Source organism: Eucyclogobius newberryi, unplaced genomic scaffold (genome assembly GCF_026437365.1).
Source record: "Eucyclogobius newberryi isolate DKJ021-1_F unplaced genomic scaffold, fEucNew1.0.hap1 SCAF_17, whole genome shotgun sequence".
NCBI lineage: Eukaryota > Metazoa > Chordata > Actinopteri > Gobiiformes > Gobiidae > Eucyclogobius > Eucyclogobius newberryi.
In genome coordinates, this window is record NW_027315801.1 from 33,287,205 (window position 1) to 33,305,562 (window position 18,358).

General features: G+C 40.6%; 1 protein-coding gene across 3 annotated transcripts in view; it reads left to right on the forward strand.

Moving 5' to 3' along the window:
* kif1b (kinesin family member 1B) overlaps window positions 1-18,358 on the forward strand; it is a 63,274-nt gene that overhangs the window by 22,797 nt on the left and 22,119 nt on the right. Inside the window, exons 6-20 of one of the 3 annotated variants that reach the window (XM_072450163.1) lie at window positions 1,771-1,882; window positions 2,250-2,327; window positions 2,431-2,496; window positions 2,898-2,973; window positions 3,369-3,447; window positions 4,286-4,428; window positions 5,371-5,412; window positions 7,194-7,402; window positions 8,774-8,853; window positions 9,796-9,871; window positions 10,673-10,752; window positions 11,185-11,291; window positions 11,381-11,464; window positions 11,587-11,767; window positions 11,850-11,922. In XM_072450163.1, coding sequence (XP_072306264.1) covers window positions 1,771-1,882; window positions 2,250-2,327; window positions 2,431-2,496; window positions 2,898-2,973; window positions 3,369-3,447; window positions 4,286-4,428; window positions 5,371-5,412; window positions 7,194-7,402; window positions 8,774-8,853; window positions 9,796-9,871; window positions 10,673-10,752; window positions 11,185-11,291; window positions 11,381-11,464; window positions 11,587-11,767; window positions 11,850-11,922 — 1,486 coding nt within the window. Of the gene's footprint in view, window positions 1-1,770; window positions 1,883-2,249; window positions 2,328-2,430; window positions 2,497-2,897; window positions 2,974-3,368; window positions 3,448-4,285; window positions 4,429-5,370; window positions 5,413-7,193; window positions 7,403-8,773; window positions 8,854-9,795; window positions 9,872-10,672; window positions 10,753-11,184; window positions 11,292-11,380; window positions 11,465-11,586; window positions 11,768-11,849; window positions 11,923-13,789; window positions 17,356-18,358 lie in introns of those variants that run through there. The other 2 variants (XM_072450165.1, XM_072450164.1) reach the window with 2 other exon arrangements.

Genomic DNA, 18,358 nt, shown 5'->3' on the forward strand with positions numbered 1-18,358 from the left:
ATATATACATACCGTATTTTCCGGAGTATAAGTCGCACCGGAGTATAAGTCACACCGGAGTATAAGTCGCACCGGAGTATAAGTCGCACCGGAGTATAAGTCGCACCGGAGTATAAGTCGCACCGGAGTATAAGTCGCACCGGAGTATAAGTCGCACCGGAGTATAAGTCGCACCGGAGTATAAGTCGCACCGGAGTATAAGTCGCACCGGAGTATAAGTCGCACCGGAGTATAAGTCGCACCGGAGTATAAGTCGCACCGGAGTATAAGTCGCACCGGAGTATAAGTCGCACCGGAGTATAAGTCGCACCGGAGTATAAGTCGCACCGGAGTATAAGTCGCACCGGAGTATAAGTCGCACCGGAGTATAAGTCGCACCGGAGTATAAGTCGCACCGGGCTATAAGTCGCACCGGGCTATAAGTCGCACCGGGCTATAAGTCGCACCGGGCTATAAGTCGCACCGGGCTATAAGTCGCACCGGGCTATAAGTCGCACCGGGCTATAAGTCGCACCGGGCTATAAGTCGCACCGGGCTATGGGTCGCACCGGGCTATAAGTCGCACCGGGTCGCACCGGGCTATAAGTCGCACCGGGTCGCACCGGGCTATAAGTCGCACCGGGCTATAAGTCGCCAAAAAACAAATGTAAGTTACTTATAAGTTAGACTGGAGTATGAAATAAGGTTGCAAGTGTGAAAATAACAAATAATATCACATAAGTCGCTCCGGAGTATAAGTATAAATATAAGTATAAGTCGCACCCCGGGCAAAACTATGAAAAGAGGTGTGACCGGAAAATACCGCATATAGTATTTTATGGTATATATTTTATTTATTTTTTCACTTTGTCCACACTTTTTTTCTTTTAATCTTTTTTGAATCCTGTCCCAAAATGCAACATAATATCTACCAAATGTATGTTAATATAATATACATCATAATGTTTTTTTTTTGTTTTTTTTTTTAAAATTGATATTGGGTTGAGATTAGTCCATATCTTTAATTAATATGGCAAGATTGTCCCCCGTTGTACCTCTGAGCAGGTGATATGTGTTAATCACGAGGGGAGGAGTGAGCCCTGTCCTAATCTTCTGTGCTGACTCAGAGAGCTTATTTCGAGAACATGCCGTGTAAAGCCACTATCTCCCCTGCGGCTGCCTCCTCCACTCCCCTCTGTATTTGTGTTCAGCATTATCCTTACACTTATCCACCCCAGCCCAACAAAGCAGTCCAGAAATTCTTCCCAGTGGCCAAAAAAATCCCATGGCATCTCATATATTCAGGGTTTTATTTACTATTTTAAAGATGCCAGTACAGAATGGAAAAAGATTAAGGTCATTGTACCTAAAACGGGTGAAGTAAACATTGTTTTTCTTTTGATATCAAGTTTTTATCTCTTGTGGGCTTTGGAAGACTACTATACAACGTTACGTGGCAGTGTAACCACAAACTACTTCTGAAAACTATATTCGGTTAACTTTTTAAACATTGTAATCATTATCTATTATTCTTGATAATAATTAATACAGGAAAATATACCAAAAATCTTTTAAATCAAGTACTGGCACCCAATAATGTAAAGGTGCCGAGCCCTAAATGCTGTATAATTTCAGCCGCAACATTATATTTCCTTTATTCTCTTGAACAGAAATATTGGTCACTTCCCCTCAGATGTTACTGTGACATTGATCACAACATTCCAAAATAACCAGTGATATATGCACCAAGTCATCATCTTCTGACCATGTTGTGTATCTGTTGACTTCCAGGACTGTGGCTGCCACCAACATGAATGAAACCAGCAGCAGGTCACACGCCGTGTTCACCATTGTCTTCACACAGAAGAAACACGACTGCGAGACAGACCTCTCCACAGAAAAGGTCAGAGGGCACACTTTGACTTTCCAATCTCAATGAGGCCTTTCTCTCTAGAGCGTTTGATGTCCCGCTGGCTAATGTAATTTAGAACACTAAACCTGTGATTTATCTAGTTTTGACCTTGATGCATCCTCTGGTGACGTTACTGGTGATTTAAATTGTTGCACAAAAGTCAATTCGATGCAGAGTTGAGCGTTTCCTGTGACTTACATAAAAACAAAGAACGCACTCTTCTGAAAACACACGGCCTATTGTAGTGAACAACATCCGATTTATTGGTCTTGGGTTAACAATGAGTTTAAAGAGTTCCTATTTAAAATTAAAATTCACAATTAAACATGACGCTAACGCTACAAATGTTTGGTTCTAGGTCAGCAAAATCAGTCTAGTAGATTTGGCAGGAAGTGAACGCGCGGACTCCACTGGCGCTACAGGAACCAGGCTAAAGGTAAGACTCATTACCGCAACGTGCATTACATGTAGCAATGTCTGTTGTAGGGATTACACCAACTAATATTCTGTCTGATATATTTTTTATGTGTTTATTGCAGGAAGGCGCAAACATCAATAAGTCTCTGACCACGTTGGGAAAAGTCATATCTGCTCTCGCTGAAGTGGTGAGTGTTTTTTCCATTTGGTCTTCTTCTTATCCTGAACCACTCTGCCTCCGTCTTTGGGAGGAGATAACTTTGGGATTGAGGCATGCTGTAATATTTGCCCTTCTGTTTCTCTTGTCCTTTACCGCCTGCTATCTCAGGATAACTGCACAAGCAAGGTAAACCCTCCGACAGTCCAGCCGCTCACCTCTAATCCTTTCCATCAGCCTGATATGACGGCCCGTAGCTCTGCTCTGTCCCAGTTCATTTTCGTGAAAAGCGTTTTGCGCAGTGAAGCATTTGCACGGTAGCAACAGGGTGTGATATCTGGATTTGACTCGTATTTCACGCTTGCTGGATGTTTCTTCAACCTTTTTGTAAGTTGTGTGTCTCTTTAAAAACATCAACACTTTTGTTTCCAGAGTAAGAAAAAGAAGAAGACTGACTTCATACCGTACCGAGACTCTGTATTGACATGGCTTCTAAGGGAGAACCTGGGTAAGAAGACAATGCTTTGTCATCACCGGGTTAATTGCCTGTGAAGAACTGGGAATTTCTATATAATCCATGCCCTGGAATCCATACTGTAGACAGCTAGACACAATTGGCCACCTGCATCCTGTCAGAATAAAAAATGGGAGAGGAGCGAGGGTGTGTTACCGTCTGCCATTTTAAGAAGAACCTGTCGGCGTGCTGCATTTCAACTTAACTAGAAAAAGCACTCCGTTTCTCCTGGTCACGAATGTTTACAGTAAATTTCCCATATTTGGTGCCACATGTGGTAGTCAAAACACTGCCGGCTCATGCATTACATCAGCCTCACTTCAAACAGAACAAACCTGTGCTAGCATTACCTCAGCGTGGCCCCTGTCTGACCCTGCTATTGACTCCAGGTGGAAACTCCAGGACGGCCATGGTTGCTGCTCTGAGTCCTGCTGATATTAACTACGATGAGACCCTCAGTACTCTCCGGTAAGTTTTCAAAAGTTGACAATAAACTTTGGCTGAACCTCCAAACAAGTCTGCAGGAAATATCTTTAAAGTCCAAGCCCAGAACCTCTAAGAACTGATATATAGTCAAATTAGTGTTTTCTTGATACTACAGTGGTTCCTATTTTGAAACCAGTATTGGAAACATTATGTTAAGTTAATAATGCTTGAAATAAGTTCTGTTTATCTTGCTTTGAGTATATTTTGACTGTCTTTAAAGTAAGATTGCCGGTTGAACAAGCATAAAATGGAAATAGTTTTACTTAAAATGAGAAAAGCAAAGCACTTTCTAACTTGAAATGAGAGAATAAAAACGCTACTGAACCTGAAATAAGAATAAAAAGACTTGAAATATACTCAACTTAAGATAAATACTACTTTCAATAACTTTTTAACTCATCGTCTTACTTAAGATTGTACATTTTTCCAGTGAGAATGATGACTAAAAAGACAACTTTAGAATGTATCTTTTTACATACATTAGAAGCATCTTTAACAGTACCACATGGTCTCATTCTAGCTCTGTTCTAAAAGCCTTTTTAAAGAGCTATAACACTTGAAACAATGCATCTGGTTCATCTAATATAATTATGTCCAAATAAAACTTTACTCCTTTACTACCAGGGGAAAATCCCATTTAGATGTTTCAGTTCTATCTAGTTTCTATTGTAGTTTTATTAATTACTTGTCATTTTTATTTTTTTTTTACACAGCCTTTATACATATTAAACAGTGTTTTGACCAGTATTTTGACCAATAATGACTGATTCTACCCTTCAATCTCCTCTAATCATTATTATTTCCCATTTTTTGTTTCCAGCTATGCCGACAGGGCCAAGAATATTAAATGTAACGCTGTCATCAACGAAGATCCCAACAACAAGCTGGTGCGTGACCTCAAAGATGAAGTGGCCCGTCTCAAGGAGCTGCTGCGCGCTCAGGGCCTGGGAGACATCCTGGACAGTGAGTTCTGTACAAAGACAAACAGAAGGTCATCCATGCAGGCACAAGGCAGCACATGGCGTCCATTACTGCACTTTTCTCCATGTCTACATATAATGGGCATTTCTCTTTCTACACCACTGTCCTTTTGCGTCATACTTTCCATTTCAGTGCATGAATGTGTTCTTTGTATATTATAAAACATGACAGCACCTACAAACTATTGAATTCACTAAAGATATATCAGTGTTTCCCGTTTAATAAAGGAGACTATGGTGGCCCCCCCATAGTCTAAAACAAACTAAACATACAACTAGTAAGACAAGTTATATTTTGGCTTGTTGTATTATCTTAAAGTGTAAAAAGAAACCACTGTTCAAATAGGAACTGTTTAAACATTGAATAGAGGCAATAGGTTACATTTATAATCCAACATTTATTTGTATAAAATGCCATTACTATTTATATGGGAATCACTTTATAGATATAACCACAAATATGAGAATAATGATGGTTTTATATTAAAATTAAGATTGCAAACAGATAGTTCACTTTATCCAGTTTGGAGACGTTTAGTAGCAATAGCACAGAAATATGAAGCTTATAACAGGGCAGTTAACGTTTGTTTGATAAAATTAAAATATTATTAATGTAGTTTAATATTTGTTGATTTTATAAAAAGCCCACATTTTGTCCAGGTTAGTAATTAAATTAACTACCTCCATAAATTGTAAAATCACGACAGCTGCAGGTTTTTAGAGCTGTTGTTGGTTGTTAGATTATAAACGGTCGTAGCCGCTCCAAACTGGGAGTGTGAATTGTCTGCAGTATCTCATGTGTGTTTATCAAATGCAGGACTAATCCTTCATCACACATTTAACATCAGTTAACATCTCATCATCACCCTGTGTAACTGTTTCCTCTCATTGTGCTGGTGCTGACACGTCTCATCTTCTCCCTCAGTCGATCCTATGGGGGATGATTACCCTGGAAGTGGAATCAAATGTGTGTATTTGTGGGTTAGACGAGTAATGTTTCGCCGTTTTGGCCTAACACTGCTTTTACTGCGAGCATAAGCCTGCCACAAACTTGCATGCCTCTTAAGTGAATAATGTAAGAAATGCGAGCGGCTTGAGATCTTCCTAAGAAAAGCATGCAGCTGCTTTATGTTGCACAATGTGTGTGCTGAGGCAGTTTAACGCACATTAATTTAATTACCCTTCATTTTACAAAGAAATGCATTTTTGGAATAACTCCAGTCTCCCCAACCCCCAACTCTCCACGCTCATTCATTTGTGCGACTCACACAATTGTTGTCTGTGTGCTTTTTCTGTTTTTGTTTGACAAATAATGTCCTGAAGCTGCGGCTCAAAGCTACAGAAGAAAAGGTGCATGGGTTTGAATGGTAGCTAGCTAACGGTAGTACAGATGACTTACAATTTCTGCTTTTTAAACTGTTAGATTCCTATTAAATCCGTAGTGTTTCCCAACATTTACACCCCTGCCTAGGTTTAGTTTTAGTACCTGTAATGTTTTTGATGGATAGATCAAATCCCCGACGCAAATGTCATGGTGATAATTGCCTATCGAGTTCATCTGCGCGATTTTATAGGAATGTAATCTGACTAGCAATCGGTGAACCTACACTTTAATGGCTATTGCTGTAATTGTGGCTTGGACGAGGGCGAAGTCTCAGTTTCCAGCCGTCCTTGAGTGCTTTATGTTAGCATGAGCTGGTCGACCTTTAGGGCGGCTGCAGTGGCTCCGTTACACCGTGTTTGTGTGCGGGGGTGACTCAAAGTGCTTGACTGTGGGCTGAGTTTTGGCTGCATGAGGCAACTATCTGTCACCCCACTTGACTAGTATTGTAGGACTTCCAAGATCCTTTCATCCCGTATGTGATCGCTGATTGCAGTTTTCACCCTCTTCAGCGTTATGCAAAAGATAACGCGATGACATAGAGTGGACCCGTTTGGGATGGACACGCTGCAAATTAAGTTATCAGGGTTAATTAGAATGTCTCTGTAATTACTGGTGCACGTTTGAGCCAAGTTAAAACACAAGGTTTAATTTTGTGTTCAGCCCACTGCAACATTGTCTAGCCTTGGTTCTAATGGCGTCAATCCAGAGTATTGATCTTAATTTGCGTATTTTTGACCAGGTGAAATAATTGGTCTTGAAATAAGAAGCAATTTCACAATTCTGGCTTCACTTTCACACATGACACATAAAAACATTGTATTTTTTATATTATTAAGATATTTACGCCATTGGCAACTAATTTGCCTTAAATGGAAAGAAATATATTGACACAAGTTGGAAGCATCTTGAAACTTGTAAAAGAATCCATCAAACACATAAATCTCAACTAGTGAAAACGACTGAAATTAAGATTAATGTTTTGAATTCAAGTAACTCAATTCATATTTTTTTTTGCAGTTTATGGGCTTATCGTCATGTTCAAATTCAAGAATCTATCTATTTATTACAAGAAACAACAACATCACATTTGAGGATCAATCAGCGTGGCACTTACACTCTTGGGTGAAAACTGCTCTATAGCTGGCCACTTTACTGCTGTTGTCCTATTGTACAACGTGTGTCTTACATTGGTCTTCCCTTCCTTGTCTTCCTTGTCTTCTCTCCCTTCTTTCCTCCCTTCTCTCCTCCACTCCTTTTCACCATTTGTTTTTCATTTTGTGTGGTATATCCTTCCTTTCCTTATCCCCGGGCCTATCCGTACTCTCTCCTTTTCTCCCGTTCTCTGTTTCTCACGGTGGCCTCAGACCTCAAAGACATTCAGAACAATAAGAATAGATACTTGCTAGCCTCAGAGAATCAACGGCCTGGCCATTTCTCCACAGCGCCCATTGGTTCTCTGACGGCCTCTCCGTCCCTGGGCTCGCTCTGCACCCAGGGCCTGCAGTCAGTCTCCAGCATCCAGGAGCGCATCATGTCCACGCCCGGAGGGGAGGAGGCAATCGAGAGGCTCAAGGTGAAGTGCACACACGCAGGCTACAGAAGTTACTTTCCACTGTCTTCAGGGTCAAATTCACCTAAAATAACATGTTACTCTTGTGGTTAGGTTTGGTTCAGGGGTTCTCAAATTTTAACACCAAGTACGACCTTTCTTTGCTCCACCAGATTCAAACTTGGACTATAACTGCCATAAATTAGGGAAATTAAGTATCCAATCCAATCCACTTTATTTATATAGCACGATTTATACAACCAGAGGGTTCCAAAGTGCTTCACAGAAAGGTAAAAGACAAAAATAGGATAAAAGTAATAAAATAAGATATAAAAACAAAATCAAATAGAAAAGTACCGTATAAAGTAACTATAAATAAGGATTAACCCAAAGGAGGACATAAACATCAATAGATTTAACTCTATAAAACAAACATTCAAACTCTAGAAGGCGTACCACATTTTGAGAACTTGTGGTTTAGTGTACAGAGATGGGAACACTTAATCAAGAAAATAAATACAATAAAAGTATTTTTCTGTTTTGTTTCGAAGATTATTGTTCAATTCCTTTTGTAAAATGCAGCTACCTCGCGCCCACCCCATTCCATGTCTTACTGACCCAAAAAATAGGAATTTGGTTTCATTTAACAGAGGGAGCAGCAACATTTTTAAACCTATTAAGAACCAAAACAGGAGATCAGCTATCTGTCTGTTCTATGCAGTAAGTTAAACCCACACATGTAGAATCTGGTGCACTTTAGCCTCAACATTTACCCCGTCCTCCCTTATTTTTTATTTTTTTTACAACGCTCACGTTAGTTGATGAAGTTCAAAGACTGGGAAGCACATTGCGCCGCAGCATCCCTCAGTCGGAGCCTGCAGTTTCCATGACAACCCCAGAGAGCACTGTCTGTCGTGGAGTGACGTCAAACGCCAACGCACGCAGGGAAATTAGACCAAAATAGAACTAGACATTGTGGCCTTTTAGCTTTGACAATGAGCCATTTATCATACATTATATATGGGGTACATTTTAAGGATGTGGTGTTGTAAAACCCCAATGTTTTCTGTAGCAAATCCTTTCTAACAGATCAAGAATGTTCATCTTGTTGTCTTTAGTTGAAAAGTTTTGTTTCTGCTATATTAGACAGTAAGAGTAATTGCATCATGGTTTGATATAGAAGAAACTGCAAAACAAAACAATCCTTTGTGACGTAGTTTGTGTATTTATGAATGGTATTACTGGATTTTCTTTTAGAATAGATAACTTATAACCATAATTTTGCTTTTGTTATGAAAGTACAGCACAAAATCTGACCTTTTAACAATAGACATTTAAAACTTGTCTGTCGAAAACCTGCAATATGTAACGAGTTGTTTTACCCTTTTTACTCAGGAATCGGAAAAGATCATTGCGGAGCTTAATGAGACCTGGGAGGAGAAACTGCGTAAAACCGAGGCAATCCGCATGGAGAGGTCAGTGCCAGCAGCAGCCGCAGCAGCAGCAGTAGATGTCTCTATCCTTGTGTTTCCAGGGTGGAGTTGTGCCTCTCTCTCTCTCTCTCTCTCTCATCACTCATCTGGATCCTGTCTCTCGTGCACCTCCACCATCGCAGCTTCTACACAGCTCTAGTTTCTGCCATTTCCATCCATCCCGTCTGCTCCTGTTCTGCCTATTTACTTGTTATTCTCTATTGTCACGCCCTTCACTCCCCCCAGACACACGTCAAACATGTTGCTGTCAAACTATAGCCAGTAAAAAATGGTCTTTATTGACACATTAACATTACAGGGTTCAAAATGTCAGTGAACTTCTTTAAGTGTAGTAATTTTATCTTAACCTTATTTAGTCCAGATTACATGACATTTATTTATACTTTGCACGTTCTTACCATTTTTATTTTCATACTTATTTTCAGATAGACATACAAATAAAACATATGAATATCATTGACTTTTACCCACTTTATCAATGTTTTTTTCCGCTGCACACGAGCTGCCTCCAGATTAGATGGAAATAGCTTTAATCTGTTGCCAATTTAATATTTATCCTCAGGCAATGACGCATCAAAGCAAAATGACTAATGTCGGATATCATTTAATTTGGAGTTTTCAAATCTTTTAGCTACTGTTGTGCTTTTTATAAACACTTTATTTTTTGCAGTGGGTAAAATCACCATAGTGCGTTTAGATTCAATTAGAAATACAACTGAATCAAAGATGGAAAATGTCTGATGAAATTTGCATCATATTTTAAATGGCAATGATTTAATAAGAATGACATCCACTGAAAATGAAAGACCTGGCCAACCTGGATTCACTGTATTTCATTAAACATTGCATTTCATTGAGAGTATAACAAGTTCCCTGAGACGGTTGTACGCAATCAAGCTCACGCAAAGTATTTTTCCCTTACAGAGAGGCCTTACTCGCAGAAATGGGCGTTGCCATCCGGGAAGATGGCGGCACATTGGGCGTCTTCTCTCCTAAAAAGGTATGTCTCAAATAATAACCTAAACTCTGTAAACCGCTCCATTTGTGCTGATACTCACTTTTCCGTCACCACTTTCTCAGCCATGTCTGTGTAATCTCTTTCTCACGGGAACTTCCCTTCATTGTCCTTGTATTTTCTCACTTTTTATCATCTCTTTTCCTCTCTTTTTATTTGCTTTGGTCTTTCAGCTTAGTCAGGAATTTGAGGGTCCTTTATATTTGCCGTCCCAAAAGGTTTGTTAAATTGAGTTTGCTGTGGACAAACCTCCACTGAGTAGATCAAATTAGGCTCGTTAGTGTTGTGCAACCCTGAAGCAGAACTACAAATGACAGAATACATGTCTGTAGCTTGCTTATTTTCTCTCCCTTGTAGTGACTAGTTCTTCAGAAGATGTAACTTTCTTGTGATGTTCCACAGTTGGCACTAGCAGCCCTTAAATCAACGCTTTTTGTCTGAAATATAACACGTTCTTAGCTTTCCTCGTCCCTTCCCTTCCCTTCAACTGCATTTGCTTTGTGTTATTCTATTCACCTTTTATCTGTTTTTCATTTTCTTTTCTTTCCATCATTGCGCTTCCACGGGTTAGCGTTTTGTTGAGAAGTCTCTTGAACTCTATATAGATCACGGGTTCTTTTCCCCCATAAAGGTTGGTGTTTTGGGCTTTAATTGTTGAAGACTCATGTGAACTGTATCCAACTGGAGTGACATCGTTTGTAGGATCACTTGTTCATAAATATGTAGCATTGAATAAAATCAAACGTGCTTGTGGTAACAGTTTTGCGTCCCGTGTCCTGTGTCTAGACTCCACACCTGGTTAACCTGAACGAGGACCCGCTCATGTCAGAGTGTCTGCTCTACTACATCAAAGACGGCGTCACGAGGTAACACACACTTCAATACATACTGTGAAATAAAGACGGGGAATGTTGATTGTTTTGGGTTTTCACTATAGCCATGAATCACAAGTCAAGAGTTTGTTGTTGTCAAGTTCTACACATAAAAGAGGAACAAACAACACTTATACACAACATCACAAACAATCACTGAACCAAAGCGTATTCTATAAATGCAGCAATCAATTTAATCTGTGTTGCTGTGAAAATATGCATTTAAATGATTTGGCTGGTATTGAGAAATCTTTACAAAGAAAATCCAAGGTTTTTGGATTTACATTCATTCATTTTTAATCAGTTTTTTTGAAAGAAAAGTCCCTTGAAGTCAAACTAAGAGTAATACCACAACTAGAGGATGAATATAGCAGGTTATATTTGTGGAACTGCCAAACAATTCAGCATGATTTTCTTTTCCCCCAGAGTGGGCCAAGCAGATGCTGAAAGACGACAGGACATCGTTTTGAGTGGAGCTCATATCAAAGAAGAGCATTGCATTTTCCGCAGTGAGAGAAATGCCAATGGACATGGTAAGAAATGCATCTGGATTGCAAAAATATACACTGTCCACATGCATTTCTGGTGTTCTAACAATGTTCCCCCCCCCCCCCTGCTGTAGTGGTGGTCTTGTTGGTGCCTTGTGAGGGATCAGAAACATATGTCAATGGAAAGCGAGTTGAGGGTGCCATCCAGCTCCGCTCAGGTACAACATTTACGTGATGTAAAAATCCATGAGACAAATTTCTGATGTGTTCCTAGTATTGCTGATGCACTGGACTATTGAAGCTGACCTTCCTGCTGCTGTGTTGTTGTGTCTTTATCCAGGCAACCGCATAATCATGGGCAAGAACCATGTTTTCCGGTTCAACCACCCAGAGCAGGCGCGTGCCGAGAGGGAGAAGACGCCCACCGCCGAGACCCCCGTGGAGCCGGTGGACTGGACCTTTGCCCAGAGGGAGCTCTTGGAGAAACAGGGCATCGACATGAAGCAGGAAATGGAGAAACGGTACGTGTCCGTATTACCAGTAAGCTTGTTGTCAGAAGTATGACGAGAGTTTGAGAGATGAGATGGTTTTTGTGTCGTTTAGGCTGACTGAAATGGAAATATTATACAAAAAAGAGAAGGAGGAAGCGGATCAACTCCTGGAACAACAGAGACTGGTGAGTAGAGATGAAATTTAAAGACTTCAAATTTACTGTAGAGCCAGATTCACAAAGAAGGATCATTTGAAATTGAATATTCTGTATATGACACATGAACCAAATCTTTTACTTATGTAGAGTGTGCTTAGTGAAATGTATCAGTAAATTATGGTATACTTAAATGAACACTGCTTTCAGTTAAAAATGTTCAATTGTTTTTTCTCACATCTCTTGTGAAACTGGCTCTAGTTTGTATAGGATAGATGTAAAAAAAAAAAAAAAGTGATATTGCAAAGCTAGATTATTAAATTTGAATTGATTCTGGATTCTGCAATGATGAAAAGCTAAAGCATGGTTTCGACCGCCTTGAATACAGTAATTTTGGGCTTTTGGATCCTCCTGTAGTTCCCCCGAGTCTGTTTAATCCTGTCTAGTACTAATTCTCACTCTGAGCTCTGACTCTGAGATGTGTGTGAAGCGCATGTCTGTTCTTCTTGCATGGAAGATTTTCTGGTTTTTAGACTGAAGCGCTTTCCCTCGTCTCCTTTCATTTTTCTGTAGTGATTTGATTGAGTCAGAAATAGACTGTGAACCTTTCTATTTTCTCCCTTTTTTCTTGACTTTCCCATAGAATTTTAGGAATCCTGCAAAACAACACTCTTTTAGCTAATGCTAAATACAAAGAGACAACATATTTGTCTCATTATCTAGTTATAAAAATGAATGGTTTTCAGGCAACGCTGCTTTGCATGGTTCTTGTTAATAATAGCATGGTTTCTTAACTCCTTGAGTGCTAGTTCTGGACTGAAGTGAAGTCAACATTGAAGCGGCTGTTGGTTTGCTTGAATTAGATTTTCTGCTCTGGTTTTCTTGCTCTGTTTTGTCTTGAGTTTAATTTCTTCAATGCAGTTGCTGACAAGTTCAATGCATTGTGTTAACTAAATTCTTCTGTAGTTTTTACAGACAATGTGGTTTCTCATTGACTTCTTTGCCTACACTTTTGCTTTTGTTTAGCACAGCAACAGAGATTGCATTTGTCAAAGTTTTTAAATAATCTTGGTTTCATGTGCCATGCTATGGACACAGGAATCCCATCTCACAAAATATCTCTACTATCACGGCAATATCCTCAAAAATGGAAGGTCTTCAACCAACCAGTTGTGATCTGTAATGGACTTTTGTCAATAGAAATGAGAAACTGCATTTTTCCAACTAACATTTTCTTGTAGTGGATTAACATCTCTCACATCTGCCTCTTGTCTTTCTACTGGCTTTCTGATCAGCTGCACAACTCTGCTAACACAAAGCTAACACTCAGACCTTCTGGACTAAAGGGGAAAGCTTCTAAATCCAACTACATTGCATGCCACAATTTTGGGGATCAGAAGATGAAGACGAAAACAAGGCTCCAAGAAGTGCTTTTGCTTCATTGATTTTTCTTTATCTAATATTATAGACATGCTTTATCTTTACTTTTACTATCAGTATGCAATATTGGGAACAATCATGTCAAACATTTTTCATCATTCAATTCATAACCTTCACCAGTAAATCATTGTCACAAAGCCTGAACAAGAAAGTCAATGAAAGCCGCTTTTGGTTGGATTTTAATTCAAAACTATTTTTGGTGTTTTGCATGTTGGCATACATCTTATTCATCATTGATGTATGCAGAGAAATAATACATCTTTAATATGTGTTAATGCTCTCAAACGCTTGATCAAAATTGAAGTTATTTGATCACATGAAAGTTCACCCCCATGTTCCCATGTTGCATATTCATACTTTGAATCATTCTTTTAAAAACAAACCATCTTTTCATCTTCCTTTTGATTTCTCATTGTAATTTCTCCTTTTTGGGGTCCATTTGGTTTGTTTTCTTAAGGATGGCGACTCTGATAGTGGCGATGACTCAGATAAGAGGTCATGCGAAGAGAGCTGGAGACTGATCACATCACTGAGGGAAAAGCTGCCTCCCAGCAAACTCCAGTCTATAGTGAAAAAGTGTGGCCTGCCCAGTAGTGGCAAGAAGAGGGAGCCAGTCAAGATGTACCAGATCCCCCAGCACCGCCGCATCACCAAGGACTCCAAGTGGGTCACCATCTCAGACCTGAAGATCCAGGCCGTTAAAGAAATCTGCTACGAAGTGGCCCTCAATGACTTCCGCCACACACGGCAGGAAATCGAAGCACTGGCCATTGTCAAAATGAAGGAGCTGTGCGCTAGTTACAGCAAGAAGGATCCCAACGAGCGAGACTCGTGGAGGGCCGTGGCCCGAGACGTTTGGGACACTGTGGGTGTGGGAGATGAGCGCATTGAGGACATCATCACCAACGGGACACGACCAGGGTCTGGTGTGATGGATGAGCTAAAGGTGCACATCGATAAACTGGAAGACATTTTGCATGAGGTGAAGAAACAGAACAACATGAAGGATGAGGAGATCCGAGCTTTGAGGCACAAGATGGTCAAAATGGAAAAAGTTCTTCCCCTGATGGATGGTCAGGATAAGCCTCAGAGTGTGTGCACTGCTCTGTCCCCTGCTCTGTCCCCTGCTCTGTCCCCTGCTCTGTCCCCTGCTCTGTCCCCTGCTCTGTCCCCTGCTCTGTCCCCTGCTCCATCTCTTGCTCTCCCCCCTGCTCCGCCCTCTGCTCCGCCCTCTGCTCTGCCACCTGCTCCGCCCCCTGCTCCACCCTCAGCTCTACCCTTTATTCTTCCCTCTGCTCAGAGCTTTGTGAGAACTCCCAGTTTCCTAGAGGGGAAGCCACCTGTGCCCGAAAAGCTGTGGAGTGATGTGGAGGAAGGAGATCCACAATTGGGCCCAATCTCAGGAGAGGACCCAGCCCTAAAGCGGGGCCACGTGCGCTGGATGCGGCAGGAACAGCAGCGGCTGAAAAACATGCAGCAACAGGAGATCTCTAAACAGCTGCGCAGGAATAATGGCCCACACCGATTCATCCCTCCAGAAGACCGCAAGCTGCGCTTTCCCTTCAGAAGTAACCCCAAGCACCGAAACTCATGGAGCCCCGGCACCCACATCATCATCACGGATCAGCAGGTGATCGAGCTGAAAGTGCCCAAAGAGGCGGTAGAGGAGGAAGAGGAGGAAGAGGTCCCGGCCGCAGAGTTTCAGTGCAGAGAGAGAGTGGAAGCCGCAGTGGTTCAGGTGGGCCCCGCTCAGCCCAGCCCTGCAGCACAACGGTGGACCAGTGACTCTGATCAGATCCAGGGGCCCAGACACAACTACAGGAACCAGCAGAAGCAGCAGTATGAACGTGGGCGCAGCAACTCCTTCAACCATCGTTGGAGGCCTTCCGGGTCCATGGAGTCCCTACAGCAGCCTGATCCCCGGAGGCACATACAGCCCTTTTACCCCCCGAGAAACCACCTGCCCCCCCACCTGCCCGCACCCTTGTACCCTCCTCAGCAATACCCGCAGCCATGCCAGTACAATGGCGTCTTTTACCCTGGTGGCAGCTTCACTGGTTTCCAGGAGTATCCTCACACTGACCAATCAAACCATCCAATCAGTTTCCAGCCCCCGCCCCGAATGCGCAGACAGTTGTCTGCTCCTAATCTCAAAGCCAACAGAGAGACAGTGGTTTGAGTCATTGTTTGTCCTTAACATCAGACTAAGACATTACAGATCACAAACTGAGAACAACGCTGACTGTTGCACTTGAACAGTGTTTAACACATATTTTTGGATCAACCAATTAAACAGACATTTTATTATTGTCATAATACAAGTCGTGTTATCAGTTCTGCTGCATTGTGTATTGTCATGAGGATGAGGAACTGGGGACAACTCGAGAAGGCTCGTGATGCAACAATAAGGAGACCGTTTAGTGCCTAACCCTCTTCATTTTTACCATGTTTGACAATTCATAAATCATGATTTTAATTTGCCAATCTTGTTTTCTGTGTTTACATATTTGCCATATTAGTATTTTTATCAGCTACTGCAGCTACTTGATCCTCAATGTATCGAATCACAGCAAAACAAAGGAATGCTATAATTGTTTTTTTTTCTCAATTCATTGGATTAGATCAGGAATCTAACATCCAGTTTGTTTCTAAAGTAAGTTATTGGGTGAAGCACTTGTCAATTACATTAATTCAATCTGAAAATTATCAAAAGGATTGAATCAAGTAATTCACTTCACTAACATACACTCCTGTGGATTTTGATTTTAGAATCAAAAGAGGTTCACAAACATGGGAACTTGCTTTGGTGATTCAGTTTGTCTATTTTAATTCAACCTGCAGCTTGTGCCATCCTGGCTCTAGAAACTACAGCTATTGATAAATGCAAGTATTGTAAAGTATACAAAATATGCTTCATTCTATTACTCTTACTTGCACTCCCTCTGATATAAGCTCTAATTACTTAGAGATATATACATCTAAATATGTATATTTTGCTGGAATATCTAAAATGCAGTGGTTGTGTGCCCAATTATCAATCATGGTTCTGAATAATAGTTCTTCAAACGTAAGAATGCGTTGTAGATGTTTGTTTTTGTTCCCACACAAAATGGAGTCATTTTCCTCTTTTTTTTTTTTTTCAAAATTTAATTTACATGTGTTTTTCACTAAATAAGCCCCACCCCTTACCCCCATTACTCCCTTACCCCCCCTTACCCCCCCTTACCCCCCCTTACCCCCTTACCAATGGAGGTCTCACAGTGTTGTCATGGCTCCCAAAGACTCGCTGAACAAATGTCGGATGGAAGACAAAGACTTGAACTGCATAATGTTTTTTCAGATCGACTGTCCATGTCTAATGAGATTTTGATGACAGCCTTATAGATTTTACACTCACACAGTCTGCATAGACATGACTTCATTTAGTCTGTTATTTGTTTTGTTTTGTGTCGACAAAGTCAATCTCCAGTCGCTGCTGCTGCTGCTGTGGCTTTAACTCATGCATACATCTATCACAGACGTCCTTTCAATCGTGCAGCTTGCAGCTTGGATGTCTCATTTTAAACAATCAAACACAATCCTGTTTGAACTTATCAGTCTGTTATGCCTTATTATTCTATAGCAAAACCAAATAATCTAATGTTAATCTGCAATAATCTGCAAGTGTCTTCAACATGTGCTCTTCTTATTGCCTTGTATCTGACTATCTGTGCATGCAATTCACCATTCATTATTATCATTATATGCATCTGTACTGGTGGTGATGGCTACCAGGTAGCTGAAAGGTAAACTATCAAATAGAAAAGTGTTTTAAATATGATATACCATGCAGTACATGTGTATCCGGTTGATATGACTGTTGTGTGTCTGGTGTTTCGTCTGACTGTCTCCAAGTGCCTCTTGTGGCTGTGTAGAAGTCCATATTTGATCAATACTGTTTCAATTGTAATATATATGACTATATCTCTGTGTTACTGGAGGTTTTGAAGGTATGGCTGAAATAAAATTACATGCTCCGAGTGCTGCTCTTCTGTGTTAAACTGCTGGTGTGTCATTTAACAACTGGTTAAGGAAACTGCTCCTGTCCCAGAGAGAAAAAGTTATCAGTCTATTATTGAAAAAATAGACGTACATTTCTTCTCCATAGGTGGAAAACCAAAACATTCAAACTTGACTTGACGGTAATAATGCTTGAGTATCAGACGATTATCGGACATCCTCTTTGTATTAGTGCTACCTTTTCTCTGTGTCCACGCCACACACCCAGCTTTAGTTTAACTTTAGAGAAAATATAGATGTATTGTAACTTTTGTTGTTGTGGTGTTGGCTGGATTTCAGCAGAGAAGAGGTTAGTGAATGAAAAGCCCCCATTGTTCCTCTGAAGACACTGAATGCACCAGATGAGGTCACTGGGACCACAGCCCGTCCTGCTCAGTCCTGCTCAGTCCTGCCCCGAAGAGAATGGCGCCCCTCATTGGATTACACCACACTCAGCTCCACAGCTAATCTGCATCACCAACAGCAAAACTCTGGATTTCTTTATAGATCCACTCACTTGTATAGATTTTATTTGAAATTCCTAGATACTTATGATGGTCTGGATCAGGATTTTGCATTTTTTAATCAAACAAATTATTTTTAAACTATGAATTAAAAACACAACTTTTCCTGCGTTAGCCTTGCCTCATTTTTACTGAAGCGCTTTGCTAATAAAAGGGTTTATTGTAATATTTATTGCTTTTCTCAGATTTTACCAGGGAAAATTATAGAATATTATAAAAACAAATACCATAACACGCAATACCATATGTTGAGTGTACTTACCAATCCTGCTCTGAGGAAATGTTTCTATCAATCAAAAGTTAAAAGGAGGAAGTCAAGTGTAAATGTCTCTTACTTGTTCCTCGTTTTCATAATTTAATTTACAAAAACAACATGAGCTTCGTGTAAGATCTTTATATTTGTAAGCAGGGCCAGTCTGATATATGCAGCCCTAATGCAGGTAGACTAGACATAATGAATAGTT